Genomic DNA, 26,765 nt, shown 5'->3' with positions numbered 1-26,765 from the left:
AAGGTATTTCAATCTCCAATCTTTCCTATGAGAGTTTCTTTTTATGTTGAAATGGTTTCATTTTATTTTCTTCCTCTGCTTTCCTAGAATGCTTTTTAAATTGACCTGAGGTTTTCAAAATTTAAAATACGTAAATGATAATGTAATCTAGTGGTTACTCATGGTTACTATCAAAATTATCTCTGAAAGAATTGAACAGTGATAGTAAATTTGGTATATATTTTTGGAATAGTCATTTTTTTTTAATTTTCACCTGAGGATATTTTTCTATTGATTTTTTTTTTCAGATGAAATGGGAGGGAGGGAGGGAGAAAGAGAGAGAGAGAAACATTGACATGTGAGAGAGACACATCGATTGGTTGCTTCCCATATGACCCGGACTGGGGCCGGGGATGGAACTTTCAGGTTTGTGCCCTTGACTGGGAATCAAACCCATGACCTTTCAGTTTGAGAGCCGATGCTCTAATCACTGAGCAAAACTGGCCAGGGCTTCTTACTGTTTTCATAGTAGGGCTGTACCAATTTACGTTCTCACCAACAGTGTACATTCTTTTCTCCACGTTCTTGCCAACACTTGTTATTTCTAGTCTTTTTTTATCATAGACATTCCAACAAGTGTGAGGTAATATTTCATTGTAGGCTTGATTTGCATTTCCCTGATGACTTGTGATGTTGAACATCTTTTCATGTGTCTGTGGGCCATCTATATGTCTTCTTTGGAAAAAGGTCTATTTAGATTTTCTGCCCATTTCTTTTAATGGATCGTTTGTTTTCTCACTGTTGAGTTATATGAGTTCTTTATATATTTTGGATTTTAGCTACCTATCATATACATGATTTACAAATAGTTTCTCCCATTTAGTAGGTTGCCTGTTTATGTTGATGGTTTCCTTTGCTGTACAGAAGCTTTTTAATTTGATGTAGACCCATTTGTTTATTTTTGCTTTTGTTGCTTTTGCTTTGGTGTTAGATTTTTAAAAATCTTCTCTAAGCTTGGCTGGTGTGGCTACGTGGCTGAGCATCAACCCATGCACCAAGAGGTTGCCAGTTTGATTTCCGGTCAGGGCACATGCCCAGGTTGTGGGTCCGATCCCCCAGTGTGGGGCATGCAGGAGGCAGCCAGTTGATGTTCTGTTCTCTCTCATCGATGTTTCTTTCTCTCTTTCCCTCTCCCTTCCTCTCTCTCTCAAAATTAATAAAGGAATAAAAAATCTTCTCTAAGACCTATGTCAAGGAGCGTACCACCTATGTTTTCTTTTAGTGGTTTTATGGTTTCAGGTCTTATGTTTGTCTTTTTTTTTTTTTTTTTTTTATCCTCACCCGAGGACATTTTTTTTTTGTTCAGATAGAGCGGGAGGGAGAGAGAGGAAGAGAGAGAGAGAGAAACATCGATGTGAAGGGACACATCGAGTGGCTGCCACCCGCACGACCAACCAGGGCCGGGGACAAACTGCAACCGAGGTATGTGCCCTTAGCGGGAACCGAACCCGGGTCTCTCTGTACTGCAGGCCGACACTCTAACCACTGAGCCAAACTGGCCAGGGCTTTTTTTTTTTTTTTTTAATCCTCTCCCGAGGATATGTTTTTATTGATTTTAGAGAGACAGGAACAGTCATATGAGAGAGAAACACCAGTCAGTTGCTTGCTGTATGTGCCTTGACTGGGGATTGAACCCACGACCTTTTGGTGTACAGGACGATGCTCCAGCCAATTGAACCACACGGCCAGGGCATGTTCAAATCTTCAATCCATTGAGTTAACTTTTTTATACAGTTGTCCCTTGCCACTTTGCACTTTGACTCTCGTGGCTTCACTCTATTGTGGTTTTCTCAAATTTGAAAAATTTGTGCAGCCACGAAAGTTGTAGCGTGAAGTGGTGAGGGACTACTGTATATAAATAGAGAATCCTACTTTGCGGAAATTTATTTATCGCGATAGAGTCTGGAACTGATTAACCGCGATAGACGAGGGCCAAGTGTATGGTTTAAGATGGTGGTACAGTTTCATTTTTTTTTGCTATGGCTGTCCAGTTTTCCAGAATCATTTGTTGAAGATACTTTCCCATAGTGTATTCTTGGCTCCTTTGTTGTAAATTAATGGACCATTTTTGTGTTGGTTTATTTCTGAGCTTTTTATTGATCTATATATCTTACTTTAGGCCGATATCAAACTGTTTTTAATTACCATAGCTTTGTATAATAGTAGTTTGAAATCAGGGGATGTGATTCTTCCAGTTTTGTTTTTGTTTGTTTGTTTTGTTGAGATTGCTTTTGCTATTCTGGGTGTTTTGTAGTTTCTTACAAATTTTAGGATTCCTTGTTTTATTTTGAGAAAAATACCATTGTACTTTCAATAGGGTTTGCATTGAATCTGTAGATTGCTTTGGATGTTACAAACATTTCTTTTTTTATCCTCACCTGAGATCATTTTTCGATATTTTGATCAGATAGAGTGGGAGGGAGAGGGAGAGAGAGAGAAACATCAACGACGTGAAAGGGACACATCGAGTGGTTGCCACCCACACGACCCAACCAGGGCCGGGAAAAAACTGCAACCAAGGTACGCACCCTTAGTGGGAACAGAACCTGGGTCTCTTCGGACCACAGGCCAACGCTCTAACCGCTGAGCCAAACCGGCCACGGCTGTTACAAACATTTTTACAATATTAATTCTTCCAGTCCATGAGCACAGAATATCTTTCCATTTATTTGTGTCTTCAATTTCTTTCATTTAATATCTTGTAGTTTTCTGTATACCGGTCCTTTACCTCCTTGGTTAAATTTATTTCTAGATAGTTTATTGTTTTTATATATAAACCCAATGGATGTTTTGGTATTGATTTTGTACCTTTCAACTTTACTGAACTCATTTATTAGTTCCAGCAGTTTTCTGATGGAGTCTTTAGGGTTTTCTGTTTAAATATATCATCTGCAAATAGTGACGGTTTTACTTCTTTGTTTTCAGTTTGTAGGCCTTTTCTTTTATTGCCTAACTGCTGTGGCTAGGACTTTCAATACTGTGGTAAATGAAAGTGGTGTAATTGTGCATCCTTGTATTCTTTTTTTTTTTTTAATGTGCTTTTATTGATTTTTTTAGCAAGAGAGGAAGGGAGAGAGAGAGAGAAACATCATTGTGAGAGAGAAACATCGATCAGCTGCCTCTTGCACACCCCCAACTTGGGATTGAGTCAGCAACCCAGGCATGTGCCCTGACTGGGAATCGAACCGGGACTTCTTAGTCCATGGGACAACACTCAATCCACTGAACCACATTGGCTGGGCTTGTTTCTGATCTTAGAAGAAAAGCTTTCAGATTTTTATTGTTGAGTATGACGTAAGCCATGGGCTTATTATATATGGCTTTTCTTATGTTGAAGTATGTTCTTTCTATACCCAGTTTGTTGAGATTTTTAATAATAAATGGGTGTTGAATTTTGCCAAACACTTTTCCTGTATCTATTGAGATGATTATATGAGTTTTTTTTTTTCCTTTGGTACATGCCCCTAGCAGGAACTGAACCTGGGACTCTCTGGTCCGCAGGCCGATGCTCCAACCGCTGAGCCAAACCGGCCAGAGCTGTATGAGTTTTTTTAAAAGAGAATTACTGTTTTTTTTTTATCCTCACCTGAGGGTATGTTTATTGATTGGAGAGAGAAAGACAGAGACAGAGATAGAAACATCAGTGTGAGAGAAACATCGATTTGTTGCCTCCGTAGACACCCTGACCAGGGATCAAACCTGCAACCTAGGCATGTACCCTGACTGGTAATCAAACCCCCAACCTTTTGTTGTACAGGACAATGTTCCAACCAACTGAACCACCCGGCCAGGGCTGATTATATGATTATCTTTCATTTTGTTAATGTGGTGTATCATATTGATTGATTTGAGGTGTTGAACCATCCTTGCATCTCCAGGATAATCCCACTTGATCATGGTATATTTATCCTTTTAATGTATTATTGTATTGTTGAATTTGGTTTGCTAATACTTTTTTGAGAATTTTTACATCTATATTCATCAGGGATATTGGCCTGTAATTTTCTTTTCTTGTGGCATCCTTGTCTGGTTTTGGTGTCAAGGTAATTCTGGCCTTGTAAAATGAGTTTGGAAGGGTTTACTCCTCTTTTGTATTTTGGAAGAGTTTGAGAAGGATTGGTATTAATCCTTTTTTTTTTTCATTTATACTTCCTTTTTTATTTATTTTTAAATTTATTTTTATTATTGACACTATTATAGATGTTCCTGTTTTCCCACCCAGTATTAATTCTTCTTTGAATATTTGGTAGTAAAGCTCTCTGGTCCTGGACTCTTGTTCAATCTCAATTTCAATCTCCTTACTAATAATTGGTCTGTTCAGGTTTTCCATTTTATCATATTTCAGTCTTTGTGGATTGTATGTTTCTGTTTGTCCATTTCTTCTAGGTTGTTCAGTTTGTTTGTATATTATTTTTTCATAGTAGTCTCTATCTGTATATTTCTGTGGTATCAGTTGTAATGTTTCTTCTTTTATTTTTTATTTTATTTATTTGAATTCTCTTTCTTTTTTTCTTGGTGAGTCTAGCTAAAGGTTTGTCTGTTTAGTTTAGATTTTCAAAGAACCAGATCTTAGTTTCATTGATCTTTGCTATTGTCTTTAGTTTAATCACCATGCCTGACATATAGGAGCTACTCTGAAATTTTGTTGGATTTACTGACTTTACTGTAAAATTGTATGTTTTCAATTTTTTATTTTGATGTAATTATAGATGTCTAAGAGTTTACAAGGAGAAATGTACAGGAATGTTCTCTGCACTCTTCCTCAGCTTCCCCAAGTGCTAATACTTTTTACGTCAAAACAGGAAAATTGGTATCAGTACAATCTGTGGGGCTTGTTCAAATTTCCATCGTGTGTGTGTGTGTGTGTGTGTGTGTGTTGCTGTATGCGATTTTATGTCATATCTGGCCTTTCACCACCACAATCAAGAAACTTGGCCCGGCCTGTGTGGCTCAGTGGTTGAGTGTCGACCCATGCACCAAGAGGTTGCTGGTTTGATTTCTGGTCAGGGCATGTGCCCAGATTATGGGCCAAATCCCCAGCGAGGGGCAGCAGAGGTGGCCAGTCAATGTTCTCTCTCATTGATGTTTCCATCTCCCCCTTTCCCTTCCTCTCTCTCTAAAATCAACAACAACAACAAAAAAAACAAAGAAACTTTGTACCACAAGATTCCCTGGCGTTACCCCTTTATAGGCATACCCATTTCACCCATCCCTAACCTTTGGCAACCACTAATCTGTTCTCTGTCTCTATAATTATATACTTCATGAATGTTATATACATGTATTCATGCAGTAGGTATCTTTTTGAGCTTGGCTTTTTTCATTCAGCATAATTAATTTGAGGTTCATCTACTTTGTTGCATGTATCAATAGTTCATTCTTTTTCATTGCTGAATAATATTACATTGTTTAAATGTATCATAGTCTAGTTAACCAGCAATTATTGAAGGATATTTAGGTAGTTTTCAGTTTTTGATTGTTGCACATAAAGCTGGTATGAGCATTCATATATACCTTCCTGCAGGAAAATAAATATTTCTCTGGGATAATGCCCAAGAGTATATACATTATATTTTGGTATGTGGGAAATCAGAAATTCTAACTTTCATTAATATAAATTAGCAAAATTTCTGCTAGACATCAGGACAGAAAAGTTGATCAATAAATGCTAAAGATGAAAAACTCAAATCATGAATAGTATTTTTGTTAGGCATTTATTTCTCTATACTTCAATAACTTGAAAGTTCTTTTTCTATCTCTAATGAAACTCTAGTTGATGGGGAGAAAGAAGATCAGTTTAATGGAAGCCCTCCAAGACCACAGCCAAGGGGACCAAGAACTCCACCAGGACCCCCTCCTCCCGATGATGATGAAGATGATCCTATGCCTTTGCCAGGTACAAATAATATCAGTGCTAGTTTTTTAACCCTCTGGATTAATGTTAATAGTGCTTTTTGAGTAAAGAAAAAAGATTAGATGCTAATAATCAAGTCTTGATGAATGCTTCTTCCGCTTTCTTATTGTACAGTAATTCCTTGTATTTTTCTGTTGGCATATGAACTTATTTTTTATAGATTTAAAAAAAAAAATTGATTTGAGAGAGAGAGAGAGAGAGAAGAAGGGAGAGGGAGAGAGAGAGAGAAACATCATTGAGAGAGAAAATTGACTGGTCACTGGGGATTGGGCCCATAACCTGGGCATGTGTCCTGACCAGAAATCAAACTGTCAAACTCTCGGTGCATAGGTTGATGCCCAGCCACTGAGCCACACCGGCCAGGCTGAACTTATTTAAAAAAAAAAAAAAAAGTTAATTCATTTGAAGTTGTACCAACATTGCTTTGAAAATGAAGTGTTAATGTGCTATAGTGTTATATAGTGTTATGTACAGAAGAGTACCAGTAAAAATAAGCACTATGTATTGGAAGAGATAAAAGTCTGCATACTTAATAGATAAAAAGAAAAGGACTAGTTTATGGTATTAGAATATAAAATAGTATACTTGATTAATTTTGGCTATAGAAAGATGTGCAGTGTATACTGTTAATATTTTCAAAAAGCAAGCTTTTTAAAAGTATAAGTTAAATCATTTAAAATGTCATTAAGTAATTGCAATATAATCCTGCTGCCTCATGTTATTTAAACTATTAAAATAATCTTTGGCCCATCCCGTGTGGCTCAGTGGGTTGAACGTTGTCCCATGGACTGAGGTCCCAGTTCGATTCCCAGTCAGGGTACATGCCTGTGTTGCAGACTCAATCCCCAGTAGGGGGTGTGAAGGAGGCAGCTGATCAATGTTTCTTACATTGATATCTCTGTCTCCCTTTATCTCTCTTTCAAAACAATAACAACATATTTTTAAAAAGTAACCTGCCTTGAAGACCTGAATAGATGTTTTTCCAGAAAGGACATAGAGATGTCCAATAGACATATGAAAAGATGTACATCATCTCTAATCACCAGGTGAATGCAAATTAAATCAAAATGAGCTATTACTTCATACCTGTCAGTATGTGTTAATCAGTAAATCAACAAACAACAAGTGTTGGTGAGGATGTGGAGAAAAGGGAACTCTCATCCAGTCATTGGGAATGTAAATTAGTCACTATGCAAAACAGTGTGGAAGTTCCTCAAAAAATTAAAAATAGAACTACTATATGACTCGACAGTTCCACTTCTGGGTATTTAGCCAAAAAAATTTAAAACACTAATTTGAAAAGACGTTTGCACCCCTTGTTTATTGCAGCCAAGATACAGAAGCAATCTAGGTGTCCATTGATAGACAAATGGATAAAGAGGTGGTACATATATACAGTGGAATATTACTCAGCCATAAAAAAGAATGAAATCTTACTACTTGCAACAACATGGATGGACCTAGGAGGGTATCAGTGGGTAGCATATTACTTCATATGCTAAATGAAATGTCAGAGGAAAACAAATACTGTATGATTTCACTTATATGTGGAATCTAAAAATAAACCTATAGATACAGAGAACAAATTAATGGTCGCCAGATGGAAGTGGTTAGGGGGATGCGTGAAAAAGGTGAAAGGGATTAAGAAGTACAGATTGCCAGTTATAAATGTAGTCATGGGGATGTAAAATACAGCATTGGGAATACAGTCAGTAGTATTGGAATAGCTATATATGGTGTTAGGTGGTAGACTTATTAAGGTGATAATTTTGTAAAGTATGTAAACGTCTAATCATTCTGCTATACATCTGAAACTAATGTAATACTGTATGTCAACTGTAATTAAAAAATAAGTTTAAAAAAATAATCTGTGCCTTATATCAATTTTTCAGTGTCTGGTGACAAGGAAGAGGATGCTCCACATAGAGAAGATTATTTTGAACCCATTTCTCCTGATCGGAATTCTGTTCCCCAGGAAGGTCAATATTCTGATGAAGGAGAAGTAGAAGAGGAACAGCAGGAAGAAGGAGAAGATGATGAGGATGATGTGGATGTAGAGGAAGAAGAGGATGAAGATGAGGATGATCGCCATACAGTAGACAGTATTCCTGAAGAGGAAGAGGACGATGAAGAGGAAGAAGACGAAGAAGGTGAAGGTGAGTTATAGTAGCTAGGACTTTTTAGTTCTAAGTGCTAGAGGCTAACTTGATGTACCTTTGAGCAGTGCAAAAGAATTTATAATAAAGAGAGGCTTTTACCTGGGCCTCAAGACTTGACTAGAGGTGGAATTTCCATCTTTACTTTATGTTGCTATTTTATTTTCTGTCAACCAACTTTCTCTATTCACCCCACAGCTTTAATCTCTTTTTAATCAACCAGTTTAACTGGCTGTATCTCAGTTCCATTTTCAGTTTCCTGGGAGAGAGATTCTGTTTGGCTTGCTATGATACAAGTTGCCCTTTGATACCATCAGCTTTAGTCAGGGAAACAGGGTCATGCAGCAAATACATAGTGACTACGAATTTGGTAGGCTGTCTTCAGAGTAAGGAATGGTGTAAGCTGGGTGGAATTCCTAAAGATATCTGCTACCTCTTAGATATTTTAACAAAAAGCTATATTACTATTAGAAATTCAACGAGGGGAAGATCTCAGTGCAGAAATATGTGATAGCATGTTGCTAAAGACTAATTAGGCTTTGCTTTTTTTAGAAGCAAAAGTGAGAGTCAAGCTGTTGAACTCTTAATTTGTCCAAGAAATGTCATATAATGTTAAAGCATTTATGCAAAAAGACAGATAATCTGCCTTAGTTTTTTTCTAAAATAGTAAAGATTGGAGTTATTCTACGTGAGAGTGAGGCTCATTGCAGAATCACAGAGTTCCTTTCACGAAGTATAAATAATTAGGTTGAGTTATTTATATTCTTTTTATGGAGAGTTTTTAAAATAGTTTATTTATTTTTAGAGAGAGAGGAAGGGAGGGAGAGAGAGAAACATTGATGTGAGAGTACAACATCTATCTGCTGCTTCTGTACCCCCCTTACTGAGGATTAAGCCTACATCCCAGGCATGTGCCTTTTACTGGGAATCGAACTGACAACCTCTTGGTGCATGGGATGATGCCCAGTCAACTGAACCACACTGGCTAGGGCAAGTGATATTTTTTTAGCTTCCCTTTTTCTCAGATCATCAAAGTAATCCTTTTTAGATTTATTGTATTTGACTGGCAAATAGTAGATTTCAGGCAGGCTGTTTTCTTAATCAGAGGACATTTTAGTAGAGAAGGTGAGAGAATAATGCTAGTTAATTTCTAATTTTATTTTTGTGAGGAAAAGATACCTGTAACATATTTAGTTGTAAAGCTGAACAGATATAGTAGAAGACTTTGCTTATGAAGTTTCTTTATAATTATTAGGAATTATAAATGTTGGTAATTGTTAAGATGGTGAGGCAGAAGTTAATTTTGTTGAGGAAATTATTCTTATTTATGCCATACTAGTAAATAAACTTTTTTGATTATTTAGATTTTTGCATTAAACAACAGTGATGTAATATTTAAATATTATCTAAACTAATTTTCAGGGGATGATGGTTATGAACAAATTTCCAGTGATGAAGATGGAATTGCTGACTTGGAACGTGAAACATTTAAGTATCCAAACTTTGATGTTGAATACACTGCTGAAGACTTAGCTTCAGTTCCTCCTATGACATATGATCCATATGATAGGGAGCTTGTGCCACTTTTATACTTCAGCTGTCCATATAAGACTACTTTTGAAATTGAAATGAGTAGAATGAAGGATCAAGGTCCAGATAAAGAAAATTCAGGGGCAGTAGAAGCCTCGGTGAAGTTAACTGAACTGTTAGATTTATATCGTGAAGACAGAGGTGCAAAATGGGTAACAGCTTTAGAAGAAATTCCAAGTTTAATAATAAAAGGATTAAGTTATTTGCTATTGAAAAACACAAAACAAGACTCTTTTGGCCAGTTGGTAGACTGGACCATGCAAGCTTTAAATTTACAAGTAGCCCTTCGCCAACCCATTGCCTTAAATGTCCGACAGCTCAAAGCTGGGACCAAATTAGTGTCCTCACTAGCAGAATGTGGAGCTCAAGGAGTTGTGGGACTGCTACAAGCAGGAGTGATCAATGGATTATTTGAGCTCCTGTTTGCTGATCATGTCTCATCTTCCCTTAAGTTAAATGCTTTTAAAGCTTTGGACAGTGTCATTAGTATGACAGAAGGAATGGAAGCTTTTTTAAGAGGAAGGCAGAATGAAAAAAGTGGCTATCAAAAACTTCTGGAGCTCATACTTTTAGATCAGACTGTAAGGGTTGTCACTGCTGGTTCAGCTATTCTTCAGAAGTGTCATTTCTATGAAATCTTGTCAGAGATTAAAAGACTTGGTGACCATTTAGCAGAGAAGACTTCATCTGTTCATAACCATGGTGAACCTGACCATGACACAGATACTGGACTTGAAAGAACGAATCCGGAATATGAAAATGAGGTAGAGGCGTCAATGGACATGGATCTTTTGGAATCCTCAAATATAAGTGAAGGGGAAATAGAAAAACTTATTAACCTCCTGGAAGAAGTTTTCCATTTAATGGAAACTGCACCTCATACAATGATCCAACCTCCTGTTAAGTCTTTCCCAACGATGGCACGTATTACTGGACCTCCAGAGAGGGATGATCCATATCCTGTTCTCTTTAGGTAAGACTGTTTTGGTTTGGGGAAATTACTTCACAAATCATTGGAGGCAATGTTATGTGGTTGAATTTTTTTTTTTTTTTTTAATAATGTCTGTACCTAATGCATATCTGTGTAAGGATACTTGATATTTCAAAATAGGTAACTGAAACTGATAAGTATGTTACAGTGGATGAGCTATGTTTTGTTAATTTTTAAAGTAATGATAGCAACTTAAGTTAAATATAATAATAGTAACAGTGCTTATATAAGCATGTCTGTGAGCAAGAAGAAATGAGAAACTGCTGAGTTGCTTCTAGGAGGATGGTATAAGAAGATGGCATAGGAAGGAGAGCTTTTCTTTGTGAACCTCTTTTTACCTTTATCCCTCTAATATATTGTAAGTTAAACTAACATTTTACTAACTTAATTTTACAGTCCTTGTTTAACATATCTTTACGGTTCACTTAGCATTTGTTTCTGTCATCTAACTTTCTAGTTATTTATTGGTACAGATTTGCCATTTTTAGAATCAGCACCCACAATAGATTTTTTCGTGTTTTTTTTTTTATCCTCACCCGAGGACATTTTTTTGTTTTTTGTTCAGATAGAGTGGGAAGGAGAGAGAGGAAGAGAGAGAGAGAAACATCGACGTGAAAGAGACATATTGAGTGGTTGTCACCCACACGACCCAATCAGGGCCGGGGACAAACTGCAACCGAGGTACATGCCCTTAGCGGGAACCAAACCCTGGTTTCTCTGGACTGCAGGCTGACACTCCAACTGCTGAGCCAAACCGGCCAGGGCCACAATAGATTTTTAAAATTTTCTTTTTATTCGTGAGACTTTTTTTTTGTCATTTGTCTTTAAATAATTTTATAACTGATGCAAAAAATTTTTTTAAATTATTTTATTTCTTATATCTGTGATGTATCTGTGATTAAATTTTCCTTGATTTGGGGCATAGTGCAGTAAAGAGCTAAAGATGCTTTAAGCTAGGGTAACTGTTGGAACTGTGATGGTTTTATTGGCAAAACTGATAAATAGGAGGGAGAATGAATTTTGAAAGTAGAAATCATTGCTTTTTTGTAAGTATTAGTTTGAAATGATGGCAAGACTTTAATGTCCTGTGTTGTCTCCAACATCACCTTCAAGATTTGCTAGGAGGACTCACAGGACTCAATGTTGTATTCACAACTATGATTTATTGCAGCAAAAGGATACAAAGCACAATCAACAAAGGTAGAAAGTTTCTTAGGGAGAAGCCTGGGGAACCAGTCATAAGCGTCCAGAGTCCTCTCCCAGTGGAATCAAACAGAACCCAGTTAATTCCCCCAAAACAAATTGTGACATGTGTGAAATGTTGCCTACTGAGGAAGCTCATTAGAATCTCAGCATTTATTGGGGGATAGCCACATAGACCCCCCAGTATGTAGCATGTTCCAGAATTCCAGACTCCCAGAAGGAAAGCTTATGTTCAGCATAAGTTACATATTGTTTGCATAAACAGGTTAGGCATAGTGAGTGGTCTTACCAGTTGGGCTGTGGGAACCCTCCCAGTATCCAAGTTGCCAGATGCCAGCCAGGGATCGATCTTGCTTGCAGTCCTTTCTAAGAATAAGCAGTCTAAGGCCTATCATGCTCACTCTTTTCTGAGTAAGGTAGTTAATGATGTTCTTATGTTAATTAGCATAGTAATTATAGAGAGTTCTGTTGCCTTTATGGTAATGTTACTTAGGGTGTTTATTATCATGAAGTAGAAGCCTGAATTTAAGCTATAATATGATTGAAGAGGCAATTTTATACTGTGTGATTCTAACTATTCTATTCTGGAAAAGGCAAAACTATAGAGACAGTAAAAAAGATCAGTGATTTCTAGGGGTTTCGGGGAAGGAAGGTGTGAGTAGGTGGTGTATAGAGTATTTTTAGTGAAAATACTCTGCCTCAGCAGTGATTGTGTGTATTGGGATGCTGAGTAAATTCAGACTTTTTCTACTACAACTATATATGCTTAAAAATGCTTCTTGGATTTGATAGAAGAGTGCTATGTATAGTAGTATTAAGTAGTTAAACACTAAAAATTGATAGAGGTACTAATTTAACTATAGTAAATCCAAATATACTATATATTTTTTATAGTATATGTCCTATATTTTCCTAGATACACTAATTCAGATAAGCCATGGGTAAATTAGAACCATGGTGAAAAAGAAGCATTTGATAAATAGCCCGAAAAGAAGGCCCAGAATCTAGTAAGGGTTGATCCTAGAAAGAGAAAACTTGTCAACAGTTATTTATTCAACATCTGTTTTTTCCTTGAGCAAGGAAAAAACCTCACAGAATTTTCACATTTGTTTGGTTCAGTGGAGGGAGAACTTGCTACTCACTTTATGTTTTTAGTTAAAGCAGTATATTGCTGAGGATAAGGATTATGGCCATTAAAATTTTTACCTCTCCTGTCTAATAACTATTGAGTAAATGAAGAATGTTTTGCACTGACAACATATATCAATTAATTTTTCTACAGGTATCTTCACAATCAGCACTTCTTGGAGTTGGTTACCTTGCTTCTGTCAATTCCAATAACAAGTGCCCATCCCGGTGTGCTGCAGGCCACAAAAGATGTCTTAAAGTTTCTTGCACAGTCACAAAAGGGTCTTCTTTTTTTTATGTCAGAATATGAAGCAACAAATTTATTGATTCGATCTTTATGTCACCTTTATGATCAAGATGAAGAAGAAGGTCTCCAGTCTGATGGTGTTATAGATGATGCATTTGCCTTGTGGTTGCAGGACTCAACACAGACATTGCAGTGTATTACAGAACTGTTCAACCATTTTCAGTGTTGTACAGCCAATGAAGAAACTGACCATTCAGATCTCTTGGGAACCCTTCACAATCTTTATTTGATTACTTTTAATCCTGTGGGAAGATCAGCTGTTGGCCATGTTTTCAGTCTTGAGAAAAATCTCCAAAGTCTTATTACTTTAATGGAGTACTATTCCAAAGAAGCCTTAGGGTAATTTCCTACTTACTTATTAAATTTTCTGTTATATAGGAAAACTGCATCATTAATGGGCTAGTTGTTTAGGTGTCGCTTAGAAAGTAAAAACTATAATTATTGTTTTGCATAACATATAACATTAATTTAAGTATTAGAATGACAGTAATTTAAAAATGGAAAAAGTGGCTGTGAAACAATGAAGTAGATCTTTGGGCATCTTCTTCTGTTTCCCGTGGTGTTGACAAAGATTGCAACTGTAGTACCCCTGCTAATTTGTGTGGAGGGTATCCTAAGGGACAGTAATATATATCTTAAGAGTAATGAGGACTGCCCTGGCCAGTTTTGCTCAGTGGTTAGAGCGTCGGCCTGCGGTCCAGAGAGGCCCAGGTGTGGTTCCCGCTAAGGGCATGTACCTCATCTGCAGTTTGTCCCCAGCCCTGGCTGGGTCGTGCGGGTGGCGGCCATTCAATGTGTCCCTTTCATGTTGATGTTTCTCTCTCTCTCTCCCTCCTGCTCTATCTGAATAAAAAATGGAAAAATGTCCTCGGGTGAGGATTAAAAAAAAAAAGTGTAATGAGGACTATTGTGCTATCTTCTGCTCTCTAAACTAGTCATGGTGCTCTGGTTTCAGAATTGCTTTGACTGGGTGGAGGGGATTGAGAATGATAATCGTTTTCAAGGCCTGTTCAGTAGGGCAGAAGGTTTTAGCTTATGAGTAGAGAAACATGCTCTTCCTTCCTTAGGTCACACAAAGCAGTGGCATTTGGGTAACTGGACTCACACCTGGGTCTTGATATGACTCCACAAGTGACGGGTCTTTTAGGGAAAGGCAGACTACAGTGGTTTCTTTGTTGAGCTGTATCAGTCTGTAGTGGAAGACTGAATGATAATCACAGTTGATTGATTCATAATACTTGAGTGAACATATATTTTAAAGGAGACCAATGAAATGTTACTTCCTAATCTTTAATTGCTAATGAAGTGTATTTGTTAATATTTCATTGTTCTTCTGATATTTCTTAATAGAATTTCACTTTCCATTGTGATACAGGTGCTTTGTTTATATACTTAAAAAATTTTATTTATTTATTGATTGATTTTGGAGAGAGGAAGGGAGAGAGAGAGAATTATTGATGAGAGAGAACATCGATTGGCTGCCTCCTTCATGCCCCCCACTGGGGATTTGGCCCACAACCTGAGCATGTGCCCTGACTGGGAATCGAACCGGCAACCTTTTGGTACATGGGTTGGTGCTCAACCACTGAGCCACACCAGCTGGGAGTGTTTATATACTTTTAAGTAGTGTTTTTAGGTGAATTGGATGTGAAATTTAAATCTGATTTTTTTTTATCTTCAGAAAATTATTCAGGTTTCATCGTAAAATTCCTTGGTCTCTTTAAAACCAAATAGAAAAAAATGTTTAAAATGGTTCCTGAAAAATTGTTTTGTACCAAAAACTTAAAATTCTTATTTTGTTTCAGTGATTCCAAGTCTAAGAAGTCAGTAGCTTATAATTATGCATGCATACTTATTTTGGTGGTGGTTCAGTCTTCCAGTGATGTCCAAATGCTAGAACATCATGCGGTATCTCTCTTGAAGCTTTGTAAAGCAGATGAAAATAATACTAAATTGCAAGGTATGGTACCTGAATTATTTTAAGCATTTATGATGTGTGAAGGAAAAAGCCTTTGAATATCTATTAATTAATACTTTATTTTATTTGATAATATACCTAGTAATACTCTGTTTTGAACTCCTTGAAAGTACCTTTTATGAAGATATTTTAAATGGTGTTCTTAAAAAGATTTTTAGGAAATTGGTGAAAGTAATTCACCAATTACTTTTTCTGGAAAGTCATGGAAATTGGTGGTTAGTTGAAGTTCCTAATCAAAATGGAAGACGTAATTTAAAGATGAACTCAAAAGTTCAGTTGTATGTAGTTTGCATGTGTATGTTTTTTCTGTGTAGGTATTTCTAAGTACAACACTGTTTAAGTTCAACTTAACCATTTGTAGTTAACACATATGCAGTCCTCAAAAGTGAAGACTGATGATTATGAACATTATATTCTAAAGTATATAAATATGTTGAATGAAATTTATGGCAAGCCTTATGTGGGCTATCTTAAAAAGTTTAAGGTATCTGCCCTGGCCGGTTTGGCTCAGCAGTTAGAGCGTCAGCCCACTGACCAGAGAGTCCTGGGTTCGGTTTCTGCTAAGGGCATGTACCTTGGGCGCAGTGTGTCCCTGGCCCCAGTTGGGGTCGTGCGGGTGGCAGCCAGTCCAGTGTGTGTCTCTCACCTCGATGTTTCTCTCTCTCTCTTCCTCCCACTCTGTCTGAAGATAAATGCAAAAACGTCCTCTACTGAGGATTAAAAAGTTTAAGGTATCTAATTACAGTTTTTTATTATTTTATTTTGGTTCCTGGCTTGCTGACCTTACCAAGTAGAAAATTTGGTAACATCGAATAAATATTGTAAATAGCATGTGGCTTTTTTTTTTAATTTTTTAATTATTGATTTTAGAGAGAGAGGAAGGGAGGAGAGAGAGACACACAGACAGACATCAGTTTTTGTTTTCCACTTATTTATGCATTCATTGGTTTAGTCTTGTATGTGTCCTGACCAGGGATCGAACCCGCAACCTTGGTGTATTGGTACGACACTCTAACCAACTGAGCTATTCAGCCAGAGCCTTTTTTTCTTTTTAATCTTAAATTTTATATGTGATACTACCAGTAAAAGTTGGGTAGTAAACTCAGCTTCCAAACTTGAAATAGATTTTCTCCCTGAGTTATGCCTTTATAAAAGGAGGGCACACAACATCTTCAAAGGTATTAATGCTTTACTAATTCTGGGCAATGGGTACAATGTATTTGTTTTATTATTATTCATTATATTTTTCATTTGAGCAGTATAGTCTCTGTATACGAAAGAGCTAATTTTAAAATGCATAGGAAAAATAATCATTTACACAGTCGTAATCCTCATGGAGGAGTGTAGAACCAAGGAAGACATGACAATTTTTAGTTTCCTTTAGTCATTCCTATAAAGTGTCTATAACTGGTATATTACTTTTTATATTAGAATGCTTCTTAAACGTATTTGGTGATAAAGTATAAGTGTTGGCCATAGTTTCTAGGAGAGTTTTGCGTTCAGTTGTAAATGTTATATTTCATTTGTATTTGTTTTATAAACCAAGTTTTTTGTTATTATTTTGGGGTGATAGTGTACTTTTAATTTTATAAAGGCAAATTAGGAAAATAATAGAATTTAAAGTTCATGTTAAGGGAAAAGACACTCAGGGAGTGTCCTGCCACAGGTTTGATCCTGTTAGAAAGGAAAGCATTTTTGCATACTTTTTAAAAAAGGAGTGTGGGAGGCAGTGACAGAATTAGGTGAATAAACTCTATGTCATTTGTTTATAAGCAGTCAGTTTTATTAAAAAATTTGTAATGTTGCAAAAACAATTTAATTAGATGGTCTTATTTAAAAATTGTAAATCTTTAAGTTTTCAGAAACCAAATACTAGGAGTGGTCACTTGTTATTTTTAAACTACTATATGTTGGTATTTATATTTCATTTTAAAGTTTGTTTAAGGACTTAGACATATGTTCATTCTTGTGTGAAATTTATATTATTGATATCAGTATGGATCTGCTATCTTTGGAAAAGAGTATTTGAAAAAGGGTACCTTTATTTCCCTTGTTATAAAGGCTCTTATTTTAAGATATTGTATTACAAATTACTCTTTTTGTTTTAAAGAACTCGGCAAATGGCTTGAACCTCTGAAGAACCTTAGATTTGAAATTAACTGCATCCCAAACCTAATTGAATATGTTAAACAGGTAAGTAAAACTTAAAAGTACCTGTTTTTATGTATGGTAATATATAGTAATTATGCATTAAATTACTTGTAATAGATAATGCAGTAATTGTTAAGTGTACAGCTTGATTTACTAGACTTTGTAAGTACAGGTTGACACATGAATGTAGGTGTGTGTGATTGTATATATACATGAACATAATGCACACAACCCCATGTATTCTGCTTTCTACTACCAGATTCCACCCTATTTTTTCTCTCAAATCAAATCAGAGTAATGTCACTTAGTATGTTGATGACATTTACAAAAGTGTTTTGAAGTTAAATGCTATGTGAATGTAACATATAATTGTTTCAGTTAAACTTTAGTGAAAAAGAATTTCCTGCAAAATTATTAGGTGAAAAGGGATGGAATTCATTTTAAATAATTGCATTGGGGGCTGGTTCTTTTTTTAATTTGGGGTGGTCAGATCTTTAAAAGAATTTATAAAAGGTGAAAATCATATAATTTATAATATTACTGTTGAAAATTTATATAAAATTCAAGTATTTCATAATGAAAAATTCATTAAAATCATTGCATTGTTAGTTTTGGAAGTTTAAATGTTTTTCTTTGCTCCTTAGATAATGCAATGTGTATACATACACATTGAGAGCTAAAAGTGCTTATAGATGCATAAAAAGTTTTACGCTGTAGGGGCAGAATGGACCTTGAATCATCTCCTTTCATTTAACAGATGAGCTGTGTGTATGGCGTATATGTGGCCATGTGTGTGTTTGTAAACCATCTTGGTCTTGGAGTTGAAATGTATGTAGTGTATTATCTAATCTGTTGCTATTCTGACCGAGCAACAAAGGACCATTTCGGTTTATCAACCTTCAGAGTTTTCTTTACCGACTTGTCTGCCTTTATCTTCTTTTTTTATTCCATCTCTTCTGAGAGTACTTTTACCTCCCATAATACCGGCGTATTCCCCTTTTTTCCTTACTCTGTGCCTCAGATGATCATCTGTAGCTTTTCATTATATTTAGTCTTTAATTTAACAGAAGTACAGTAATGTCCTATAAATTTAGATGGTCATGTGTTCAGGGCAATTGTGCATGGTTAGGAGAACATATGAGATGGCCAGTAAATATCAGATGGGCTGTGTAGAAGTATTTAATCAAAAAGAAATTTAGTTCTAAAAATTTGAATTAATTACATGCTGTAATTAAAAGATTTTTTTTATATAAATCCTTATCCCATTAATTGTGGTCATTATAAGTGACTGTCATTCCAAGATATACTAAAAACAATTGATCTCAGACTGAAACTTCACTCTGTGGCTCCCTGCTGTCTAAGTTCTCCTCTGAGGTTTAAAGTTGAAGTGGTAACATTTAAAAATGTTATTTCTTCTAAGTTTTTTTAAACCATATATATATACTACCCTGTGGAAACTATATAAAAAAAAATTAACCATAAATACTTGTTGCTAGGAAACAAGTGCTAAGGACATAGGCAACTGTATTTTTTTTTTCCTTTAACCATGCCCCAACCGATCATCATAACTAGGCTCCTGTGGTATCTGCATTTAAAAAAAATGTATGTCATGTAGTTCTAAAACATTTCCTATTTCTTCTTCAGGTTTTGTTTTTGTTTTTTTAATCTTCACATGAGGATATGTTTATTGATTTGACAGAGAGGAAGGGAGAGAGAGAGAAGCATTGATTGGTCGCCTCTTGTATAAGCCCTGACTGGGGATCGAATCCACAACCTAGGTATGTGCTCTGACTGAGAAACCCACAACCTTTTTGGTGTATGGAATGACGCTCCAACCAACTGAGCCACCTGGATGGTGCTGATTCTTCAGTTTTGAAAGAAGGTTATTACCTATAGGGCTTTGTAAAATCAGAGTCATTGGTTCATTTTTGGGAAGAGAGGATGTATAGAAAGAATATTTTTAAAAAGGAGCTATTTTAAATTCTTATTACAGAGAGTCTCATACATTTTGTTTTAGTACTTTTTTATATTCTTGTCCTTTACAGTTATTTATTTTATTTACATAATATCACATGGTACAACATATGCCAAAGTTCAAATAACCTTTATAAACTTTATTAGCCTTATTTATGTTTTAAATTTACTTAAGAAATTTATGGAAACTTGAAACTCATATTTTTAACTAATGCCTTCTCTGGAAATTTCTCTTGATCTGATAGGTAACAAGAAATTAAACTTTCTGTTTATTTTTATTTTTAAAGAATATTGATAACTTGATGACTCCAGAAGGAGTTGGCCTTACTACTGCCTTGCGTGTTCTCTGTAATGTGGCATGCCCACCACCCCCTGTTGAAGGTAATGTGGCTACTGTACTTTTTATAAAAATGATCAGTTTTTAAGCCTAGTATGAATATTATTTATTAAATAAAATATTTTAAAATCTTAACTGATTATTAACATACAAGTAATTAGTTTTCTTTTCCTCTTATTTTATGTAAAGGTCAACAGAAAGACCTGAAATGGAATCTTGCTGTTATACAGCTTTTTTCTGCTGAAGGAATGGACACCTTTATTCGGGTTCTGCAAAAATTGAACAGTATTTTGACTCAGCCTTGGAGGCTCCATGTCAACATGGGGACTACCCTTCACAGAGTTACTACTATTTCAATGGCTCGCTGCACACTCACTCTTCTTAAAACTATGTTAACGGAACTGCTGAGAGGTGGATCCTTTGAGTTTAAGGATATGCGTGTTCCTTCAGCACTTGTGACTTTACACATGCTCCTGTGCTCTATCCCCCTCTCAGGTCGTTTGGATAGTGATGAACAGAAAATTCAGAATGATATCATTGATATCTTACTGACTTTTACACAAGGAGTTAATGAAAAACTCACAATCTCAGAAGAGACTCTGGCCAATAATACTTGGTCTTTAATGTTAAAAGAAGTTCTTTCTTCAATCTTGAAGGTTCCTGAAGGATTTTTTTCTGGACTCATACTCCTTTCAGAGCTGCTGCCTCTACCATTGCCCATGCAAACAACTCAGGTATCACTTCCATATAACATGCCTCTTATAAATGGCTGCGGTAACACTTTTTTAAAAGCCAGTGATTTTGTTTAAAAAACAAACAAAAATGAAAACAATCTTCATCCCCTTTCCCTAAAAAAGACATAAACTAACTGGATGAGGTGAGATAAAACTGAATCAAGTTGGTCATTAAGGAAATATGGGAGTAACAGTTTAAATAAATTTTTGTTAATGTGGATTTTATGCTGTTATGTATACTGTACTTTTGTTATTTTTAAATCTTTTTTTCTCCTTTATTATGTCTTAGAATTTGCCACTGACAAGGTTTCTTCACCAATGGACTCTGCTCTACTGACTGCTAACCTGAGAACAATAAGATTTTTTAGATGCATTGAATTCAAGCAAATGTTTAATTGTATAATAGATGTTTTAAGCATCTTAAATGTTTTCAGCATGCAGTAAAGATGTTCTTTTCCTAATAGTTCTTCCTGAAAAGTTTTTTGTGACTAAATAAATATTTTTAAAAATCTACGAACACATACATTATACTTTTTTAACAGGTAATTGAGCCACATGATATATCAGTGGCACTCAACACTCGAAAATTGTGGAGCATGCACCTTCATGTTCAAGCAAAGTTGCTCCAAGAAATAGTTCGCTCTTTCTCTGGCACAACCTGCCAGCCAATTCAACATATGTTACGGCGTATTTGTGTTCAATTGTGTGACCTTGCCTCACCAACTGCACTTCTGATTATGAGAACTGTGTTGGATTTGATTGTAGAAGACTTGCAAAGGTATTTTTCATTTTACATTAACATTTTTTTCTTCAAGTTATTCTTGACACAGATAGATACATTTTTTTTCACTTAGAATTTGGAAACCAGGGTTTAGAATACTCAGATGAGATGCAAACATACAAATATACACATATACATGTACACACACCTATACATATATGAATTAGTATATGTAGATTATTTTTAATTCGAAAATTTCATTTCATGTGCAAATTGCCTTGAAGGCCTTGATTTTGCATGTTTGAAAGGTGAACCAATAAAGTACTCTGATTTAAGAAAATATATTATTGAAAACCTAAATTTATAAACTTTTATAGTAATTATGAAATTCCAGAGAAGTTGTCATTTCAAAATGTTTTGTAATTGGTATAAGTTGATATGTATTGAAAAACAAATATTAGTTAAATAATGCCTTAAAATCAAGAACTTTGTTTATTAAATGTATTGATTTTATTTCAGCACTTCAGAAGATAAAGAAAAACAGTATACTAGCCAAACCACCAGGTTGCTTGCTCTTCTTGATGCTCTGGCTTCACACAAAGCTTGTAAATTAGCTATTTTGCATCTAATTAATGGAACTATTAAAGGTGATGAAAAATATGCAGAGATATTCCAGGATCTGTTAGCTTTGGTGCGTTCTCCTGGAGACAGTGTTATTCGCCAACAGTGTGTTGAATATATCACATCCATTTTACAGTCTCTCTGTGATCAGGTATTTATAGTTACTACATAAATTCTGTGTGTGTGTGTGTCTAAAAGCTGTTGATGTAACTCTTTGCTGTGAACAGGGACATCTCACCTGTTTTAGTACTCCTGCTATTGTTTAGGGAGATGAGTTAGACTAGGAACCAACAATAAAATGGTTTGGTGCTTCAATACTTATTTTGGTTTTGTATTTCACAAGTTTCTTTAAAGAGCTCTTTCCTTTTCTTTGTGAGATTGCATCCTTGGATAGTTGCTTTATGTGCCACAGTACTTTGGGGGGGGGGGGTTAGTTATGTCTAGTATGTTCATTTTCCTTCCAGTTATATTATACACCAATTCATTCTTGAATTGTATACCTTTGTGATTGAATCAATACCAAGTTTTTGTGTTAGGGCAACTGTGTTTTTTTAATATATTAAAGGATTTTTATTACATTTGATATACAGCATTATATTAGTTTCAGATATACAACACAGTGATTAGACATTTATATAACTTACAGAATGATCACTCTGAAAAGTCTAGTACCCATCTGACACCGTCCATAATTATTACAATATTATTGGCTATGTTCCCTATGCTGTACTTTATATCCATGATTGTTTTTATAACTGGCAACTTGTACATCTTAATTCTTTTCCCTTTTTCACCTGTCCCTCATTCAGCAACCATCAAAATGTTCTGTGTATCTATGAGTTTGTTTCTGTTTTATTTGTTCCTTTATTTATTTGTTTTTGAGTCCACATTATAAGTGAAATCATGTCGTATTTTCTTCTGTCTTATTTCATTTGGCATTATACCCTCTAGGTTCATCCATGTTGCAAATGTCATAAAAGTTTCATTCTTTTTTATGGCTGAGAAATACTGTTAGGACATTTTTGGAGGCATCAAAGGCTACTACAGTTTTAGTGTTTTTCAGACTACTGTGCTTATAGATGCTAACTAAAAGTAGTATTCCTCCCTGCTATCTATATTGTTGACTTCTAGTTTATAGTTCCATGATATAATGAGAATTGTTTTAACTTTGAAAGCCTATTGTGATTAGGATCTTTGAAGATTTCTATACCTAATCACATTTAAGGCTGTCAAAATGCTCCTGCCATCTGATTATCAAATGTAATTTTTTTTTCAGGTAGAATTTTTTTTTTTTTTTTGGTATGTGCCCCTAGCAGGAACCGAACCCGGGACTCTCTGGTCCACAGGCCGATGCTCCAACCACTGAGCCAAACGGGCCAGGGCAGGTAGAATACTTTTAATAGGGTCTCGTGTTGGAAGATTATCTTTTTCTAGCTAACAAAATTTGTTTATTTACATTTTAACACTCAAGTCAAGCAGGAACAATTTTTGTGTGACTTGTTTTCACAAAAAGGATAGTTTGGGACCTGGCAGAAAGGATATTTTAAGTTCTTATACCTCATAACGTCCATTTTACTGGTCTTTGTTGTATAATCTACGTTATCTTTTATGACTATGCTGAAGAGTACTATTGCATCCTAGCTGCTTTGATCACAGACATTCTTGGCTTTAATTGTTATATTTCCTTCTCATTGTAGCTTTGTTTTACAGTTTTAACCTAAGTTGGATACTGGTTTGCAGTATGTTGAAGTTATTAAAGGCGATGAGACATGCCTGAAAATGTTCCTGTAAAGATCAACTTCTATAAAATTGGAATTTTTAGTTATTTTAGCTAAATTTGCTTAATATTGAAGAACTTGAATTATAATTGTATATAAAAACTAGAGAAAAATACTTAATTGGAAGATGTGGTTAAATGTTTGGTTTGCTCCATCCATCCCTTTTTGTGAAGTCTTAAATTCACATATGGATATATTAATTTAAATTTATTTCTGAATAACTTTATAAATTTAAAATATTCAAATGAATGAATAATACAACAATTTAAAATAATTTAGTACCAAAAGTACTTCACTTAACTAGTTGAAGAGGATACAAACTACAATCAGTGCAATACAGAAGGAAAAAAATTTAAAGGAGATAGTCTTTTAAAGTAAAAGTATTATAAATAAAACATTTAAGTTTTTATTTCTTTAGATATGTATCCTTGTATTAACTTTTATAGGAGGGCAAATTACTCCTTTTTTAAAATGTTTAAATCTATGTTTAGGATGGGACTGGAACAATATTTGATGAGATAATTACTAAGTATTAAATACTATGTATTTCTGAAATTAAAATGCTAAGTGATGGTAACATCATTTTAAAAATTATTTTTTTCTATACCCTACCTCCCTCACAGGACATTGCACTTATTTTGCCAAACTCTTCTGAAGGTTCTATTTCTGAACTAGAGCAGCTCTCCAATTCTCTACCAAACAAAGAATTGATGGCCTCAATCTGTGACTGTTTACTGGCTATGCTAGCCAACTCTGAGAGCAGTTACAACTGTTTACTGACATGTGTCAGAACAATGATGTTTCTTGCAGAGCATGATTATGGATTATTTCATTTAAAAAGGTAATTTTTAATCTAATTTAATATACTCTCACATTTAATTTTTCACTCTGTCGTACCCCCCATATTAATTAATTCATAGCTATTGAAGAGGTTGAAGGTGTGATTTCTATTATGTGGAGGAATTTTATATTTATGGAAAAAATTTGTTAGTGGAATGTGCTAATAAAATTTTTAGGATTAAAAATATAAGTTGAATAGACAGATAAATTAATGTGGGCATCTTACAGTACTTAAGGAAATCTTATTGTTCCAGGGATGTTAATTTATGCTTTAAGATACTTGTTTTGTTTATATATTCACCCTAGTCCTTCAAAGGTGATGGTAGTGTGTAATATATAGACCCTAAAGCTAAAAGTGCGGAGTCTGTATTTTTTTTTTTCAAGAGGAATGGCTGAGATTAAATGAATTTGAAATGATATAAACCTCATGATGCTCAGTCTCTCAAATGTAATTTCTGCTCTCTCCATGACATTATCTTTTTCTTCATGCTTGTTATTATATAGAGTTTCTTGGGAATTTGTACAAGTATGTATGGAGGGTTATAAGAAAGAAAGGAGGAAACATATATTTGTGCTTCTCATTACTAATTCTTGTAACATTGGTTGAAAAGTTAAGTACTAGGTCCTGTGTTTGATTCTGGCTTCTACCTTCTCCACCTCTATGTCCTGATAAACGTATCTCCTCTCTTGTATGCTCTTTCTTAGTTAGTGGTACCTTCTGAACATCCAAGTTTTTCTCCTACCCTCCCCTTTTCCTCGTCTCTCACCAGTCTTTAAATTTTACTTCTTGAATGTCCTTTTTCTGTTGCCTAGATATTTATTCTATATCCTTTAAAACTTACACACTACACATCCAAGAAAACCAAAATCTTTCCTTAATCCCTCCATTACTGGCTGGTTTAGGTGTTCTCACAAATATCCTTGGCATACCTCTGCCATAGCTTATATGTGATGTTTTTGGCTTTGCTAGATTCATTTTTCTGGTTCTTTTTTAAATGTGTAATTTTTTCCCAAGTTATCTTAACCTATTCTCTTTTCTCCCGTTGGCTCTGATCTTTCTGCTAAACTCCACGTAACCCATAAATCTTTTTGACATCTCTACTTAGCTATCTAATGGGCTTCTCAAACTGGACAGATCTAAAGCAGAGCTTTTGATATGCTTTCTTCAAACATGTTTCTGTCTTGCTCATCCGAGTAAATGTTATCACCATCGACCCAAGTGTACTAGTAAAACTTCAAGATTCTTGATTCTTTTTTCCTCACTCTTTACATCTAGTCCATTAGTAAGTCCAGTGGATTATACCTTCAAAATATATCCTGAATCTGATAACTTTTTTCCGCTTTTGTAGTTTCCACTCTTATTCAGTTCACTGTCATTTCTTGCATGACCCATTGGAAGCTTCCAGTTGGTTCTCCTTGCTTCCACTGTTGTCCCCCTGAAATCCAATTTCTTAATAGTCAGGCTTATATTTTTAAACTTAAAACATACATGTCATTGTTTTGCTTAAGTTCTTCTGATGGCTTCCAGTTGCACGGCAAATAAAATCTACCCTCTATAGTGATCTTTAAGGCTCTATACAGTTTGATCCTTGCTCATTTCTTCGACTTTTATCCTTTTATGACTTTCATTTCATAGCTCTTTTATCCTTTGTTTTGCTCCCTGTCAAGCTTATTTCTATTTGCAGACTTGCTTTCCCCTTAGATCCTTCTAGAACTTACTTCCTCACTTTTGTCAGGTATCTGTATAAATATATTTCCTGTCTAAATACCTGCCTAATATAGCCTATCCTTTGTGCCCCCATTTCTTATCCCTCTTTATATTTTTCAATGTATTTATACTGTTTTATTTTTTATCTTCACCCGAGGACATTTTTCCATTTTTTGTTCAGATAGAGTGGGAGGGAGAGAGAGAGAAACATCAACGTGAAAGGGACACATCAAGTGGTTGTCACCCGCACGACCCAACCAGGGCCAGGGACAAACTGCAACCGAGGCACGTGCCCTTTGTGGGAACTGAACCCAGGTCTCTCTGGACTGCAGGCCGACTCTCTAACCGCTGAGCCAAACAGGCCAGGGATATACTGTTTTATATTATATTGATTTATATATGCTTTATAGATATATATACATACACACACACACACATATATAGATTTATTGCTTATATGTTTGTCTCAGTAGAATATAAGGTACATGAGGATAGGGACTGTTTTTTTTTCTATCTAAATTTATTTTCTTTTTTAAGTTTATTGGGGTGACATTGGTTAATAGGTTTCAAGTGTGCATTTCTGTGATATAAGATC

The 26,765-nt window shown here is 35.2% G+C and overlaps 1 protein-coding gene across 6 annotated transcripts in view; it reads left to right on the top strand.

Annotated features, from left to right (window-relative positions):
- VIRMA (vir like m6A methyltransferase associated) overlaps window positions 1–26,765 on the top strand; it is a 69,621-nt gene that overhangs the window by 19,781 nt on the left and 23,075 nt on the right. For 3 of the 6 annotated variants that reach the window (XM_036263866.1, XM_036263869.1, XM_036263868.1), the window contains 11 exons: window positions 5,813–5,935; window positions 7,846–8,109; window positions 9,532–10,672; window positions 13,176–13,667; window positions 15,134–15,288; window positions 17,417–17,499; window positions 19,719–19,812; window positions 19,958–20,502; window positions 21,045–21,280; window positions 21,743–21,995; window positions 24,246–24,463. In XM_036263866.1, coding sequence (XP_036119759.1) covers window positions 5,813–5,935; window positions 7,846–8,109; window positions 9,532–10,672; window positions 13,176–13,667; window positions 15,134–15,288; window positions 17,417–17,499; window positions 19,719–19,812; window positions 19,958–20,502; window positions 21,045–21,280; window positions 21,743–21,995; window positions 24,246–24,463 — 3,604 coding nt within the window. Of the gene's footprint in view, window positions 1–5,812; window positions 5,936–7,845; window positions 8,110–9,531; window positions 10,673–13,175; window positions 13,668–15,133; window positions 15,289–17,416; window positions 17,500–19,718; window positions 19,813–19,957; window positions 20,503–20,791; window positions 21,015–21,044; window positions 21,281–21,742; window positions 21,996–24,245; window positions 24,464–26,765 lie in introns of those variants that run through there. The other 3 variants (XM_036263867.1, XM_036263871.1, XM_036263872.1) reach the window with 3 other exon arrangements.

Source organism: Molossus molossus, unplaced genomic scaffold, assembly GCF_014108415.1.
Source record: "Molossus molossus isolate mMolMol1 unplaced genomic scaffold, mMolMol1.p scaffold_m16_p_16, whole genome shotgun sequence".
Classification (NCBI taxonomy): Eukaryota; Metazoa; Chordata; class Mammalia; order Chiroptera; family Molossidae; genus Molossus; species Molossus molossus.
Note: the sequence above shows the minus strand (reverse complement) of the source record. Positions and strands in the feature narration are given on the sequence as shown.